This window comes from Pipistrellus hanaki, assembly GCF_964339955.1.
Source record: "Pipistrellus hanaki genome assembly, chromosome: 3".
Lineage (NCBI taxonomy): Eukaryota > Metazoa > Chordata > Mammalia > Chiroptera > Vespertilionidae > Pipistrellus > Pipistrellus hanaki.
This window is the reverse complement of record NC_140505.1, coordinates 85,079,891-85,094,625: the sequence shown is the minus strand read 5'-3', so window position 1 is coordinate 85,094,625 and position 14,735 is coordinate 85,079,891. Positions and strand designations below refer to the sequence as shown.

The 14,735-nt window shown below is 36.0% G+C and overlaps 1 protein-coding gene across 3 annotated transcripts in view; it reads left to right on the top strand.

Moving 5' to 3' along the window:
- The window catches only part of SGCG (sarcoglycan gamma), a 76,031-nt gene that overhangs the window by 32,731 nt on the left and 28,565 nt on the right, over positions 1–14,735 (top strand). For 2 of the 3 annotated variants that reach the window (XM_084879471.1, XM_084879472.1), the window contains one exon: positions 4,055–4,174. In XM_084879471.1, the coding sequence (XP_084735597.1) occupies positions 4,055–4,174 (120 nt within the window). Of the gene's footprint in view, positions 1–4,054; positions 4,175–13,479; positions 13,558–14,735 lie in introns of all 3 variants that reach the window. The other variant, XM_084879470.1, reaches the window with a different exon arrangement.

The following is a 14,735-nucleotide window of genomic DNA, read 5'->3' as shown; positions in this document are numbered from 1 at the left end:
TTTCCTGAGGAATCTTACCCATCTCTGGCTAACCAGCCATCCTCTGGGGCCAAGCAGGATGATGTGAGGTTCAGTTCTGTCTTCTTTGCAGCCTTTGCCCCTGTGGCCTCCATGCCTAGCACCTGCCTTGAGATCCCCTCTCCTGCTGGCGGGCCACAACACTAATCACATATCTTGTGAAACCCAGGTTTCTTCTCCAGGGAATGCCCAGCTCACCCCACTGAGCGAGGGACAGATCCTTAGAACCAGCCATCATGAGAGTTCAACCTCAGCATGAACAGAAAGCTCAGGCAACAGCTGTGGGCAAGGCAATTGGATTGTGAGAAGAGGATCCCTCTTGGCCAAAAGGGCAAGAGGGGCCAATATAGAATGCTCAGGTGCCTTCCCAGGGGGCCCTCTATACAATGGAAGGGAGTAAATCCTTTCATGTCCTTTTTAAATTGCTGCCAGACATTCAAAGAATTAGTTTGTAAGTTTGTCTGGGATAATTGTATATTATGCTGTTATAATTCTAAAATATCAAGGGATGTGCTACCTTTGTCTCCAAGTACCAAAAAGATGAGTTTTTATTGATCCCCAAGGGTGTGAGATACTATTATAGGTAATGGGGGTAACACAAATCTTGGAAAAATTATAATGACATTGTAGAATAATATCATGTAAGGATATTCTTTGCTCTAGGCCATGGCAATTTCATTTCAAACCGGCTATCAATTTCTTTTTGTATAGGCAAGGTCTTAGTTACATTTTCTGCACCTCTCCCAGGAGCAAGTAGTGATAGCCCCTTCCTTTGATGTCCATACAATCCAGAAACCTCTCTTTATGTTTTTTTTTCTCTTTTTATTAACGTTATTTGGGTAATATTTGCTAATAAATGTATATATGTATCAAGTGTATATTTCTATGATATACATAATCTTCATTTTGCATTATGTGCCAACCACCCAAAGTCAAATAATCTTCTATCACTATGTATTTTACCTAGTTGAACTAAAAGATATCAAATCATAAGCAACAATAATGGAATCTTACCTTATAAATTCAGCTCTGGTCACTACAGTTAATTTTCTTTTGATTTAAAATAACAGAAACACATTCTCATTAGCTAAAAATTGAGACACCTCAGAAGTATGCAAATTGTACTCAAATGGGTTTATGGGGTTTGATATTTGTTTTTAAATGATGGTATCTTAAATTCAAGCAATCATAGTGGAATGGGGAAGACTGTTAATGAGGCATATTGTATGACAGGAAGAATTTGGTTGTATTTTCACTAGACAAACCCTAAGCCAATTTCACAAATTCATCAGATCATAAAACCTTCCTTTATTTATTTCCTGTATGTTTTATTTATTTCCTTCTTTGTAATTTTACCAGATTGTTGTTTTACTTATCACCAAGATAGAATTTAAATTCTATTTCTTAAAGACCTTTTCTACAACAGATTACTTGCTCAGTTATAATCCATGTCCAACTAAGTTATAAAAACTAGTAGATTGCCCAAACTGGTTTGGCTCAGTGGACAGAGTGTCGGCCTGCAAACTCAAGGGTCCCGGGTTTGATTCTGGTCCAGGGCATGTACCTTGGTTGCAGGCACACACCCAGTAGGGAGTGTGCAGGAGGCAGCTGAATGTTTCTCTCTCATCAATGTTTCCGACTCTCTATCCTTCTCCCTTTCTGTCTATAAAAATCAATAAAATATGTATTTTAAAAAACTAATAGATTATTAATAGAAGTTAAAAGATCAATTACAAACTTAATTATTTTCAGAGATTATTATCCCTGTGATTTTGGGCTTGTTATCTTTGGAGAATAATTTCTTCTGAAGTGGAAAACATTTAAATTTAACATTCAATGTTTGTATATTTTTAATAAAGTGAAAATGAAACTTTATTCACCACTGTATCTTTATTAAATAGTACCCTTTACTGGAGTGCCTCCTTCTCCCTCAGCAGGGGACCATAAGATGTTTCCTCAAGGTCCATTCAGATATCATCTCCCCAGCATTCTGTTTCTGACCCCCAGGGTGGACCATGAATTATTTGTCAAGGTTCTCATTGAACCCTGTCCATGCTGGTATCGTGGCATCTATCAAATTGTTCTGGAACTAAACTTATGTGCTTTTTTCTTTTATAAACTGTGAGCTACATCTCACTCACTTATACCCTGGTATATCTTTAATTTTTATAGCACAGGACCTTGAGCATAAAAAAAAAATACAATAAGTTTGTGTTGAACAGAACTGCATTTTCTTTTATTCAAGCAAATGCTTATATGGTTTATTAATAAGGAAAATGATATAGCTAAATTCATTTTTGAAGATTTCATCAATGTATACAAAACAATGCTTACAGAAAAAAGTCTTTAACACCTTTTACTTAATAAAGCCTCCTAAAATTGTTATATGAATCTTCAGCGAGCAAAACTCTTTGAACTCTTATTGGATAAATTATTTCAAGTTTTTTTTCTTCTTAATTTTAAACTCAGATCACTGTATATTCAAGATAACTATATATTCACCTTTTAATGCAAATCAGTGTTTACACATAAGTTATATCAGTGACCTAGAAAATGACACTGAATCACTGGGTCATTGAGTCTGAGTGAAAGCTCAAAAGAGCAAAAATGCAGGCAACTATACAGGTAACTATCAAAAAAAATTAAGGCAGGCTTCATTCAGAGAAAGAAGATAAAAGAGGAAAAAAATGAATTCACTTTATAAGTCACACACACACACACACTTAAATGAAATATCAGTGAAGGGTTTTGGGGTACAAATTAATAAAACAATATAAGAATACATTGGTAACCATGTCCAAAATGGATTCATGTATTAATTGAAAAGCTTCTACTTAATTTCTAGCATGTATCCATCAACTTTAATAAGGAACACAGGGACACATAAACAAAAAGTATAAGCTATTCATTTTCTCAATAAATTTACTTTTCTAGATAGGAATATAAAGCTAACATGCCAAAGAACTAGGAAAACACTTGTAATTCTGTAAGCAAATGGTGAAAGCTGTGTTCTAAAAAGATTAACTCATTATGCTGCCAGGGTTAGAAAATTGAAAATACAAAGTGAAATTATGAAATATAAGGATGAATACATGATCTTATTCACTACAAGAGGATACCAGCATCCCCAGTGCCTGGCCCATTGGTTAAATGTTTGCTGAATACAGTAATGATTTGAAATGCAATGGATCTAAAGCACACATGAGGGAATTAAACTTGGAGGAGAAAGTGATGCCTTTGTCACTGAAATAAAAAGAAAGAAGGAGTGAAGAAGACAAAAATTTGAGGTAATTCTTCCATATTGATGTCTGTTTTTTCCATGGAATAAGAGGTGAAGACATTTTCTGAGGATAAGGGCAGATAAGATAGTCTGAGTGTGTCATTTTCTGGGTTAACTTTCACCATTAAAGTGAGCCATTTATAAGATTGTCTTCCATGCTGAAACCGGTTTGGCTCAGTGGATAGAGCGTCAGCCTTCGGATTGAGGGGTCCCAGGTTCGATTTCGGTCAGGGGCATGTACCTTGGTTGCGGGCACTTCTCCAGTAGGGGGTGTACAGGAGGCGGCTGATCGATGATTTTCATCCATGTTTCTAACTCTCTATCCCTGTCTCTTCCTCTCTATAAAAATCAATAAAATGTATTTTTTTTAAAAAGATTGTCTGTCATAAATCTCACATTTCATAATACAAAATTCTTATTTGGTTAATACTCAAAAGAATGCAGATTTAAATAATATGAATGGCAGAATTAAATTGTTTTTGGCAGATTTCAAAAAAACTAAAAATTAACTTTTAAATAATTTATAAATACATATATTTGATAAATATTAGCATAGGTTTGACAGGAATTAATTGTAATAATATAATAGCTTTAGGCTTAGAACTTAAAAACTCATAAAATAAAAAACCTATTAGTTAAAAAATTCTAAATAATAAATAATTTGCTAATGCTGGATGAGATGTAATGTGTAAAAATAGTGATCATGACACTACATGTAGTAAACTCTTTATAATACTGTTCCAATTAATCCTTCAGGTCCCAAAATGGTAGAAGTCCAGAGTCAACAGTTTCAGATCAATTCCAAAGGAAGCAAACCACTGTTTACTGTTGATGAAAGCGAAGTTGTGGTTGGTACAGATAGGCTTCGAGTAACTGGTATGTAGTAACTCTTTTTATTTTAATTGAGATATAATTGACATGTAACATTAAATTAGTCTCAGGTGTGTAACATAATGATTCCAGGTTTGTATATATTGTGAAATGACCACCACAATAAGTCTACTTAATATCCATCATCACACATACTTATAAATTTTTTCTTGTGATGAGAACTTTTAAAATGTTCTCAAAAACAACTTTCAAACATACAATGCAGTATTATTGACTATAGAACTATGGTATATATTACATCTCGTGATTTTAATTTATAGCTGAAATTTTGTATCTTTTTAATGTTTTTTTAAAAATTTATTTTATTGTTTATAATATTACAAATAGCAGTAAATATGTCTCCTTTTTCCCCCCATTGACCTTCCAGTGGCATTCCCTACCCCCAGCACATGCCCTCACCCCACTTCCCCAGTGTCTTTGCTTATGCATTGGTTATGCTTATATTTATGCATAAAAGTCATTTGGTTGATCTCTTACTGCCCCCCACAAACACTCCCCAGCCTTCCCACTGTAATTTGACAGTCTGTTTGATGCTTCTCTGCCTCTGTATCTATCTTTTTGTTCATCAGGTTATAATGTTCTTTATTATCCATAAATGAGTGAGATCATGTATTTTTCTTTCACTGCCTGGCTCATTTCACTTAGCATAATGCTCTCCAGGTCCTTCCATGCTGCTGCAAATGGTAAGAATTCCTTCTTTTTATAGCAGTGTAGTATTCCATTGTATAGATGTACCATAGTTTTCTAATCCACTCATCTGCTGATGGGCATTTAGGCTGTTTCCAAATCTTAGCTATGGTGAATTGTGCTGCTATGAACATAGGGGTGCATATATCCTTTCTAATTGGTGTTTCTAGTTTCTTGGGATATATTCCTAGGAGTGGGATTACTGGGTCAAATGGGAGTTCCATTTTCAGTTTTTTGAGGAAATTCCATACTGTTCTCCACAGTGGTTGCACCAGTCTGCATACCCACCAGCAGGGCATGAGGGTTCCTTTTTCTCTGCATCCTCTCCAGCACTTGTTATTTGTTGATTTGTTGATGATAGCCAATCTGACAGGTATGAGGTGGTACCTCATTGTTGTTTTGATTTGCATTTCTCAGGTGATTAGTGACTTTAAGCATGTTTTCATGTGTCTCTTGGCTTTCTGAATGTTCTATTTGGGAAAGTGTCTATTTAGGTCCTTGGCTCATTTTTTGATTGGGTCATTTATGTTCCTTTAGTTAAGTTGTAGGATTTCCCTGTAAATGTTGGAGATTAAACCCTTATTGGAAAAAATCAATAGCAAATATGTTCTCCCATGCAGTGGGCTTTCTTATTGTTTTATTGATGGTTTCTTTTGCTGTGCAGAAGCTTTTTATTTTGATGTAGTCCCATTTGTTTATTTTTTCCTTAGTCTCTCTTGCCCTAGGATTTGTGTCTGTAAAGATATTGCTATGACATATGTCTGGAATTTTGCTTCCTATGGAGTCTTGTAGAATTTTTATGGTTTCCCATCTTGCATTCAAGTCCTTTAGCCATTTTGAGGTGTGTTTTTTTTTTTTTTTTTTTTTTTTTTGTGTGTGTGTGTGTGTGTATGTGTATGGTGTGAATTGGTGATCTAGTTTCATTTTATTGCATGTATCTGACCAAATTTCCCAGCACCATTTATTAAAAAGGCTGTTTTGACTCCACTGTATGCTCTTGACTCCTTTATCAAATATTAATTGAATATAATGGCTTGGGTCAATTTCTGGGTCCTCTATTCTGTTCCATTGTTCCATATGTTTGTTCTTGTGCCAGTACCAGGCAGTATTGAGAAACTGTCACTTGATAATATAGTTGAATGTCTGGTATTATGATCCCTCCAACTTTGTTCTTCTTTCTCAAGACAGCTGTGGATATTTGGGGTCTTTTTTATTCCATATGAATTTTGGAGAGTGTGTTCTATATCTTTGAAATATGCCATTGGTATTTTAATAGGTATTGCATTGAATCTATAGATTGCTTTAGGTAGTATGGATATTTTAAAGATGTTGATTCTACCAATCCATGAACATGGTATGTTCTTCAATTTGTTTATGTCTTCTTTATTCAATGTCCTGTAGTTTTCTGAATACAGGTCTTTTGAGACCTTGCTTAAGTTATTCCTAGGTATCTTAGTTTTTTTGGTACAATGGTAAATGGGATTTTATTTCATTTCTCTTTCTGTGAGTTCATTATTGGTGTATAAAAAGGCCTCATATTTTTGGGTGTTAATTTTGTATCCTGCTACATTGCCAAATTCATTTATTAGGTCTAGTCATTTTTTTAATGGCGTCATTGGTGTTTCCTATGTATAATGTTATATCATCTGCAAATAAGGATATTTTTACTTCTTCTTTTCCAATTTAGATGCATTTTATTTCTTCTTCTTGTCTAATCTCAATGGCTAGTTCTAGTACTATGTCAAAAAGGAGTGGTGAGAGTGGGCATCCTTGTCTTATTCCTGTTCTTAGGGGAAATGGGTTTAGTTTTTGTCCATTGAGTATGATGTTGGCTCTAGGTTTGTCATATGGGGGCTTTTATTATATTGAAGTATGATCCCTTTATTCCCACTTTGCTAATAGTTTTTTATCAAGAAAGAATGTTCAATTTTATCAAATGCTTTTTCTGCATCGATTGATATGGTTATGTGATTTTTGTCTCTTGGTTTGTTTATGTGATGTGTCACATTTATTGATTTGCGGATATTTTACCATCCTTGCATCCTTGGAATAAATCTTACTTGGTCATGTTGTATGATCTTTCTAATGTATTTCTGACTTTGATTTGCTAGAATTTTGTTGAGGATTTTAGCATCTATGTTCATCAGATATATTGGCCTGTAGTTCTTCTTTGTGGTGTCTTTATCTGGTTTTGGGATTAGGATAATGCAGGGTTCATAGAAGAGCTTGTAAGAGTGCCTTCCTCTTGAATTTTTTGAATAGTCTGAGGAGGATAGGTTTTATCAATAGTTCTTTTTTGAAAGCTTGGTAGAAGTTCCCTGTGAAGCTGTCTGGACCAGGGCTTTTGTTTATTGGAAGATTTTTGATTGCTGCTTCAATTTCTTCAGTAGTTATTGGCCTACTCAGGTTTATTTATTCTTCTTGGTTGAGTTTTGGGAGCTTATATTTTTCTAATAATATATCCATTTCATCTAGGTTGTCCTTTTTGTTGGAATATAGTTGTTCATAGTATAATATTTTTCATAATCATTTGTATTTTTGTGGGATCAGTTGTTATTTCACCTCTTTCATTTCTAATTTTGTTTATTTGGGTTCTCTCTCTTTGCTTCTTGGTGAGCCTGGCTAGAGTTTTATCAATCTTTTTTTATCCTTTCAAAGAACCAGCTCTTGGTTTTATTGATCTTTTGTATTTTTTTTCTTTTTGTCTCTATTTCATTTATCCGTGCTCTGGTCTTTATTATTTCTTTCCTTCAGCTTATGCTGGGCTTTTCCTTTGCTCTCTTTCTAACTATTTGAGTTGTAGCATTAGGTAATTTATTACCATTGTTTCTTGTTTACCGCAGGAGGCTTGTAGAGCTATGAACTTCCCTCTCAAGACTGCTTTCACTGTGTCCCATTGATTTTGAATTTTTGTGTTTTCATTGTCGTTTGTTGCCATGATGCTTTTTATTTCTTCTTGTCTCTCTAGTAACCCAGTCATTGTTTAATAGCAATGCTATTTAGCCTCCAGGTATTTGATTTTTTAAATGTTTTTATGGTAGTTGATTTCTAGTTTTATGTCATTGTGAGCTGAGAAGTTGCTTGATATGATTTCTATTTTCTTGAATTTGAAGAGACTTAACCCAATATATGGTCTATCTTTGAAAATTACCCATGTGCACTGGAGAAGAATGTATATACTGTGGCTTTGGGATAAAATGTTCTGAAGATGTCAATTAATTTCATCTGATCTATTGAGTCATTTAGGATTGATGTTTCTTTGCTGATTTTTTATTTAGAAGATTTGTCCAATGGTGATAGTGGAGTATTAAAGTCCCCTACTATGAAGAGAATCCAAGATGGCTGCTTGGGTAGGCAACTAGCTGCAGCCGCACACAACAATTTCAAAAAATACAACTAAAATATAAAATGGACATTACCCAGAACTACAGGAAAGTCGACTGACTGGAAATCCTACAACAAGAAGCAAGGAGAAAACCAGAAGGAAGCGCGGAGGAGCTGTAAAAGCCTAAGGTACGGAGACACGTGGCGCGCGGAGAGGACGGAGCCGGAGAGGAGGGAGGCCGAGTGCCTGGCTGGCGTTCCCAAGCGGGAAGCAGAGAAAAGCTCCTATTGTGCTGGGCCCAGCTCCAACTGCTCTGAAAACCAATTCTAGGCCAGACCCTGGGGACCCAGGTTCACCCATAGGGAGCTGGGCTGTAAGGCGGAACTCCAGGGAACGGCGAGAGGAGGTCCCGGAGGCGCACAGTGCATGCAGAGAAGGGCCGGCCGGCTGTGCCGCGGGATTGCCCTGACAGGAAGGAGACAGGGGCTCCAGACTGCTCTGAACACCACCTCCAACTCCACTTCCAACTGAACTGAACCCCAATACCGAACTCATTGGGGGAGAGCGCAGACAGTTTGGCAGCAGGCGAAAATCGAGGGCACCTTTCTCTCAGAGGCGCTTGCAACAAGTACTGAAGGACCCCGAGTCTCAGGAGTTGCATAGGGCGGGGCTGACGGAAGCCAAGGCTGTAGGCTCCACCCTGAAACCCCGCCCCATCAGGAAAGCTGCCTGCGAAAATGCCTAAACCATATAGATCACAAATGAAAGAAATGGAGGACAAAAAGCGACTGGATATAGAGTTCAAAACCACACTTATAAGGTTTTTCAAGAGTCTCCTAGAAAGGGCCGATAAAATAAATGAGACCTATGAGGATATGAAAAGGGATCAACAAGAAATGATAAGGGATCAACAAGAAATAAAGAATACATTGTCTGAAATAAAAAATATTTTACAGAGTCCTAAAAACAGAATAGAAGATCGCAAGAATCAAGTCAAAGATTTGGAACATAAAGAGCCAGAAGACACTCCTCTGCAGAAGCTAGAAGGCAAGAGAATCCAGAAAATTGAAGATGATGTAAGAAACCTCTGGGATAACTTCAAACGATCCAACATCAGAATTATGGGGGTCCCAGAAGATGAAAGAGAGCAAGATATCGAAAACATACTGAAAGAAATAGTGACAGAAAACTTCCCCCACCTGGGGAAAGAATTGGACTTACAAGTCCAGGAAGCACACAGAACTCCAAATAAAAGGAATCCAAAGAGGACCACACCAAGACAAATCATAATTAAGATTCCAAGAGCAAAAGACAAAGAGAGAATATTAAAAGCAGCAAGAGCTAAGCAGGTAATTACCTATAAAGGAACACCTATACGATTGTCAGCTGATTTCTCAACAGAAACCATGCATGCCAGACAGGAATGGCAAGAAATATTCAAGGTGATGAATAGTAAGAACCTACAGCCAAAGATAATCTATCCAGCAAAGCTATCACTCAGATTCGAAGGTCAGATAAAGAGCTTCACTAATAAAAAAAAGCTAAAGGAGTTCATCACCACCAAACCAGAATTATATGAATTGCTGAAGGGGGTTCTTTCAGAAGAGAAAGTAAATAAAGATAAAAATTATGAACAACAAATACGTAACTATCAACAAGTGAATCTAAAAACCAAGGAAACTAAAAAAAAAAACCTGATGAACAATATTAACTGTTGAATATAATAGAATCAGAGGTATGGAAGGGGAGTGAACTGATGATTCTTGGGGAAAAGGGGAGAGGGAGATGTGGGAAGAGACTGAACATAAATTGTGCACCTATGGATGAGGACAATGGGGGTGGGGAAAGGACAGAGGGTGGGGTGAAAAGGGGGGGGAAAGGAACATTTGTAATAATATGAACAATAAAAATTTATTTAAAAAAAATAAAGAACTATTAAGAGACAAAATAAATAAATAAATAAATAAATAAAGTCCCCTACTATGACTATATTGCTTTCAATCTCTCCCTTGATAGTATCCATAAGTTTTTTTTTTTTTTTTTTTTTTTTTTTTTTTTTTTTTAATGTATTTGGATGCTCCTGTATTGGGTGCATGTATGTTTACCAGAGTTATTTCTTCTTGTTAGATTGCTTCCTTTAGTATTATGAAGTGGCCTTCCTTATCTCTTGTTATGTCCTTCACTTTGAGATCTAATTTGTCAGATATAAGTATTGCTTCCCAGCTTTTTCTGCTTTGTTTGTTTCCATTTGCCTGAAAGACGTTTACCATCCCTTCATCATCAGTCTGTGTGAGTCCTTTTATCTGAGGTGGGTTTCCTGTAGACAGCAGATATGTAGGTCATGTTTTCTTATCCACTCAGATACTCTATGTCTTTTTATTGGGGCATTGAATCAATTTATATTTAAAGTTATTATTGATAGGTACTTATTTATCGCCATTTTTATTTGTTATGCCTGTGTTCCTTCTTCGTTTCCTATTTCTTCTTTTTACAGCAGATCTTTTAGCATTTCTTGCATTGCTAGTTTAGTGATAATAAACTCCCTTAGTCCCTTTTAGTCTGTGAAGCTCCTAAGTTCATCCTAAATTTTGATTGATAGCCTTGCTGGTACAGTATTCTTGGATTCAGACCCTTCCTTTGCATGACTTTGTATATTTCATTCCATTCCCTTCTGGCCTGATGTGTTTCTTATGAGAAATCAGTCACTAGTCTGATGGGGGATCCTTTGTAGGTAACTTTCTGTCTCTCTCTGGCTGCTTTTAAGATTCTTACTTTGTCATTGGTGTTTGCCAATTTAATTATAATGTGCCTTGTTGTTGGTCTTTGGGGGTTCATTGTGTTTGGGACTCTGTAAGCCTTTTGGATTTGTGTGAGCTTTTTCTTCCTGATATCGGGAAAGTTTTCTGTCAATATTTCTTCAAACAGATTTTCTATTCCTTGCTGTTTCCTCTCCTTCTGGCACCCCTATTATGCAGATGTTGTTTCATTTTATGTTGTCCCAAAGTTCCCTTAAGCTCTTCTTCTGTTTTTTGTTTTTTCTAGATGCTGCTCTGCTTATGTATTTTTTCCTACCTTTCTTCTAGCTCATGTGGTCCTCTGCTTCTTCTAGTCTATTGTTAATGCTTTTTATTGAATTCTTTATAGCAGCAATGTCCTTTTTCATTTCTTCCTAGTTCTTCCTTATTTCCTTTTGGTTTTTACACATATAGTTGAAGTTGTCTTCCATTCTTTTCAGTGACAGTATGTCTATTTCTCTGAATTTTTTTCTCTAATAGGTTGCTTGCCTCCATTTCGTTTACTTCCTTTTCTGGTGATACCTACTTTTCTTTCATTTGCAGGCTGTTTCTTTGTCTCCCCATGATCTTTTTTCTCTGGGTGTCTGGTTATGTAGCTCTGTCTTTCCTGCATTGATTTAAAGCAGTGATTCCCAAAGTGGTCTATATCGACCCCCAGGGGTCTATGACAACCTGCAAGGGGTCTACATCACCGAAAAAAAAATTTGGGGGTCCATGAAATGAAAATGGGAGTCCACGATAGTGGATCTCAACATACACTGATAGTACCTATTTACTTACATCATATTATCTTATAATATAAAAACATATAAATTATAAAAGTACCTATGAAGTAAAAAATTTATTATATATGTTTATAAAATTGTGTAAGTTGTAGGATAAAAACTTGCACATAATGATATACCAGTATCATCTTGTTACAAGCATACGCGCAGTAAACATTCTTGCCAATTTTTGTCTCAAAGCTTCGCGAACTTGCACCGACTTGTTCAATCCGTCACTCTATAAATATGAATGTGAGAAAAATACGTTCATTCGTTTCCTGAATCTTGAATAGGAAAGTGCTGAGAAAATATTTAAAAAAATATAAACTGGTAGTTTATCATACAAATTATAGTGAATCAGTGTTATTTTGTTTGAGAATGCCGGAGAAAAGTAGGTACATTATTTTTTATTAAATTTTAACACTAAACTTCACTACAGTTAGAAATTTACAAAAAAATCAATATCAGGTAAGTAGGGGGTCTACCCAAAACCGAAAAAACATGGCAAGGGGTCTACGGCACAAACAAGTTTGGGAACCTCTGATTTAAAGGCACAAAATACAACACACAAGGCACTGAGCACAAATGTATTCATGTTACTAATAACCCCAAATAATAGTGACCACCAGACAAAAGAGAACTAGGGGATAAGAAAAAAATGGAGTGCAAAAATGATATTGATAAAAGGGAAACAATAAGAAAGAAGAGAAAGAGAGTAAAAAAGAAGGGTAAAAACTATATGGGAGAAAACTCCAATAGAACAACCACTAATTCCAAAAAATGCAAACAATAAATACCCAATGGTGAATGCAAACTACAATCAACAACTACCCTGTTTCCCCGAAAATAAGATAGTGTCTTATATTAATTTTTTTCTCCCAAAGTTGTGCTAGGTCTTTATTTTCAGAGGATGTCTTATCTTTCCATACGCTAGGTCTTATTTTCGGAGGATGTCTTATTTTTGGGGAAACATGGTAATAACAAGGGAGAAGAGGAAAAGCAGAATAAAAAAACAAAAAACAAAAAAAGAGAAACAATATCACAAACCAGGACAAAAACGCCAATCTAATCAACAATCAAGGAAAAAACAATAGGAGAGAGAGCAAAACAAAACAAAACAAAATAAAAAACCTAGAACAAAAATAAAACACGAAAACAACAACAAAAAACAAACAAAACAAAAAAAAGGGGGGGGGGAGGAGAGAGAAAAAAATTTGGATAGTGAAGAAAGAGAAGAGAGAGGTGTGTATGGGGTATGTAGAGCCAGGGATCAGAAATTTGATATATAAGTAGGATCAAATTTTAAAAGGGGATAAAAAGAAGGAATAGCAAAAATCTAAAGCAGAAATATAGTAAGAGAAACTGGCCAACAAAATGGGAAAAGTGAGGAAGATTGTGTTGGCATAAGGGTAAAGTTTAGATAGAGTAAAATGATGCTGAAGGAAAAATAGAATGTAGAACACTAATCTCAAAATAAAATAAAATAAAATAAAATAAAATAAAATAAAGAGAAAATAAAATGACACCTTAAAAAAAAAAGGTAAAATAGTAGTAGTAATAATACTGATTAAAAATAAAATACAATAATTAAAAAGATAAAATCAAGTGAAGAAAAAAGAAAAAAATGTTTCTTAACTAAAAGGTAAAAAATTAAAATGTGCAGTAGTGAAAGTCATTCACTTCCTCTATTGTTCTGTTTGGCACGCCTGTTTCCTGTAGGTAATCAGGACAGTGTTGAAGGTCCCTGTGTTCCACTGCTCCTCTGTGTTGTAAGCCACAGTCCTAATTTTCAAACAGGTAGTACTTATTTGTTTCTTAGACCCCTTTATTTATGTTTACACAAGAGTCAATTTGTGATTCAACCCCTGGGTGGCAGTGTTTCTGGAGTGACCTCTGGGCTATCAGTCCTCTCTAGCCAGTATTTAAATTTTGTTTTCCTTGTCCTACTTAATACTGGTTTGGGAAAATGGACTGCCCCAGAGCTGGTTCTCTTATCATTACTTTCCCCTCTCATCCCCAGGTTCCACAGAAACAACTTGCCCCTGCAGTCTGTAAGAGTGTCCCCAATTGGGTGATTCTATGTACTGAGGCTTAATAATCAAAAACAAGAATTTAAAGAGAAAAAAAGAGCCAGAGTAAGTGTGCAAAATCACGACTTTTACCCTCTGGTGCTGTGCACAAGTGTGTGCAGTCTTTTCCCCCCTGGCACTAAGCAGCTGCACATTGGTAAAATTTCAGGGTGCTTTTTTGCGCCCAGTCCATGTGTGGGTTGATTTTTAGAGTTCCCTTCTGCCAGCAGCCCTGCGAAATATCCCTTCCATATTCGTGGATCACTCTAGCCCCAATGGCACTGTTGTGCAGTACAGATTATATTGGCTTTGAAGATCTAGCTTCTAGTCCCATCTGAACAATTACTAGCTGCATGACCGCAGGCAAATTACTAATTCTGCTTTGGTTGTTTTCTCACTTTTAAAAGCAGATTTATAATGTCAACTGTACTAGTGTTGCTTGATTAATGTATGCAAAGGACAGCAAAAGTGTTAGTAGAGTATAATTGCACTGCAGGGTAATAAAATATGTAGGACAAATAGTCTAAGAAGCAGTTTAGGTTGCTTCAAACCCAAGCCATCCTATATAAGACATTAATGAAGTGAACTTTTTCCTAACCCAGAGCTCCTTTCAAGCCATGGTATCAATTAGAACTGGTGAGAAAAATCAATAAGCAGTTATTTATTACCTACATGCATATACCAGAATTACCTGTAGGGCTTGTTAAAATATATGTTGCTGGGCTTCAACCCCAGAGTTTCTGATTCAGTAGGTCTGAAATGGGACATGAGATTCTGCCTTTCTTAGCTGATGCTGCAGTGCCAAGGACCACATGCTGAGAACCTCTGTTCTACACTAATTTGACCAGTGTCAGTGGGAGAAGCTACATGTTAGCAACATATAGACACACTATGTGGCACATACAT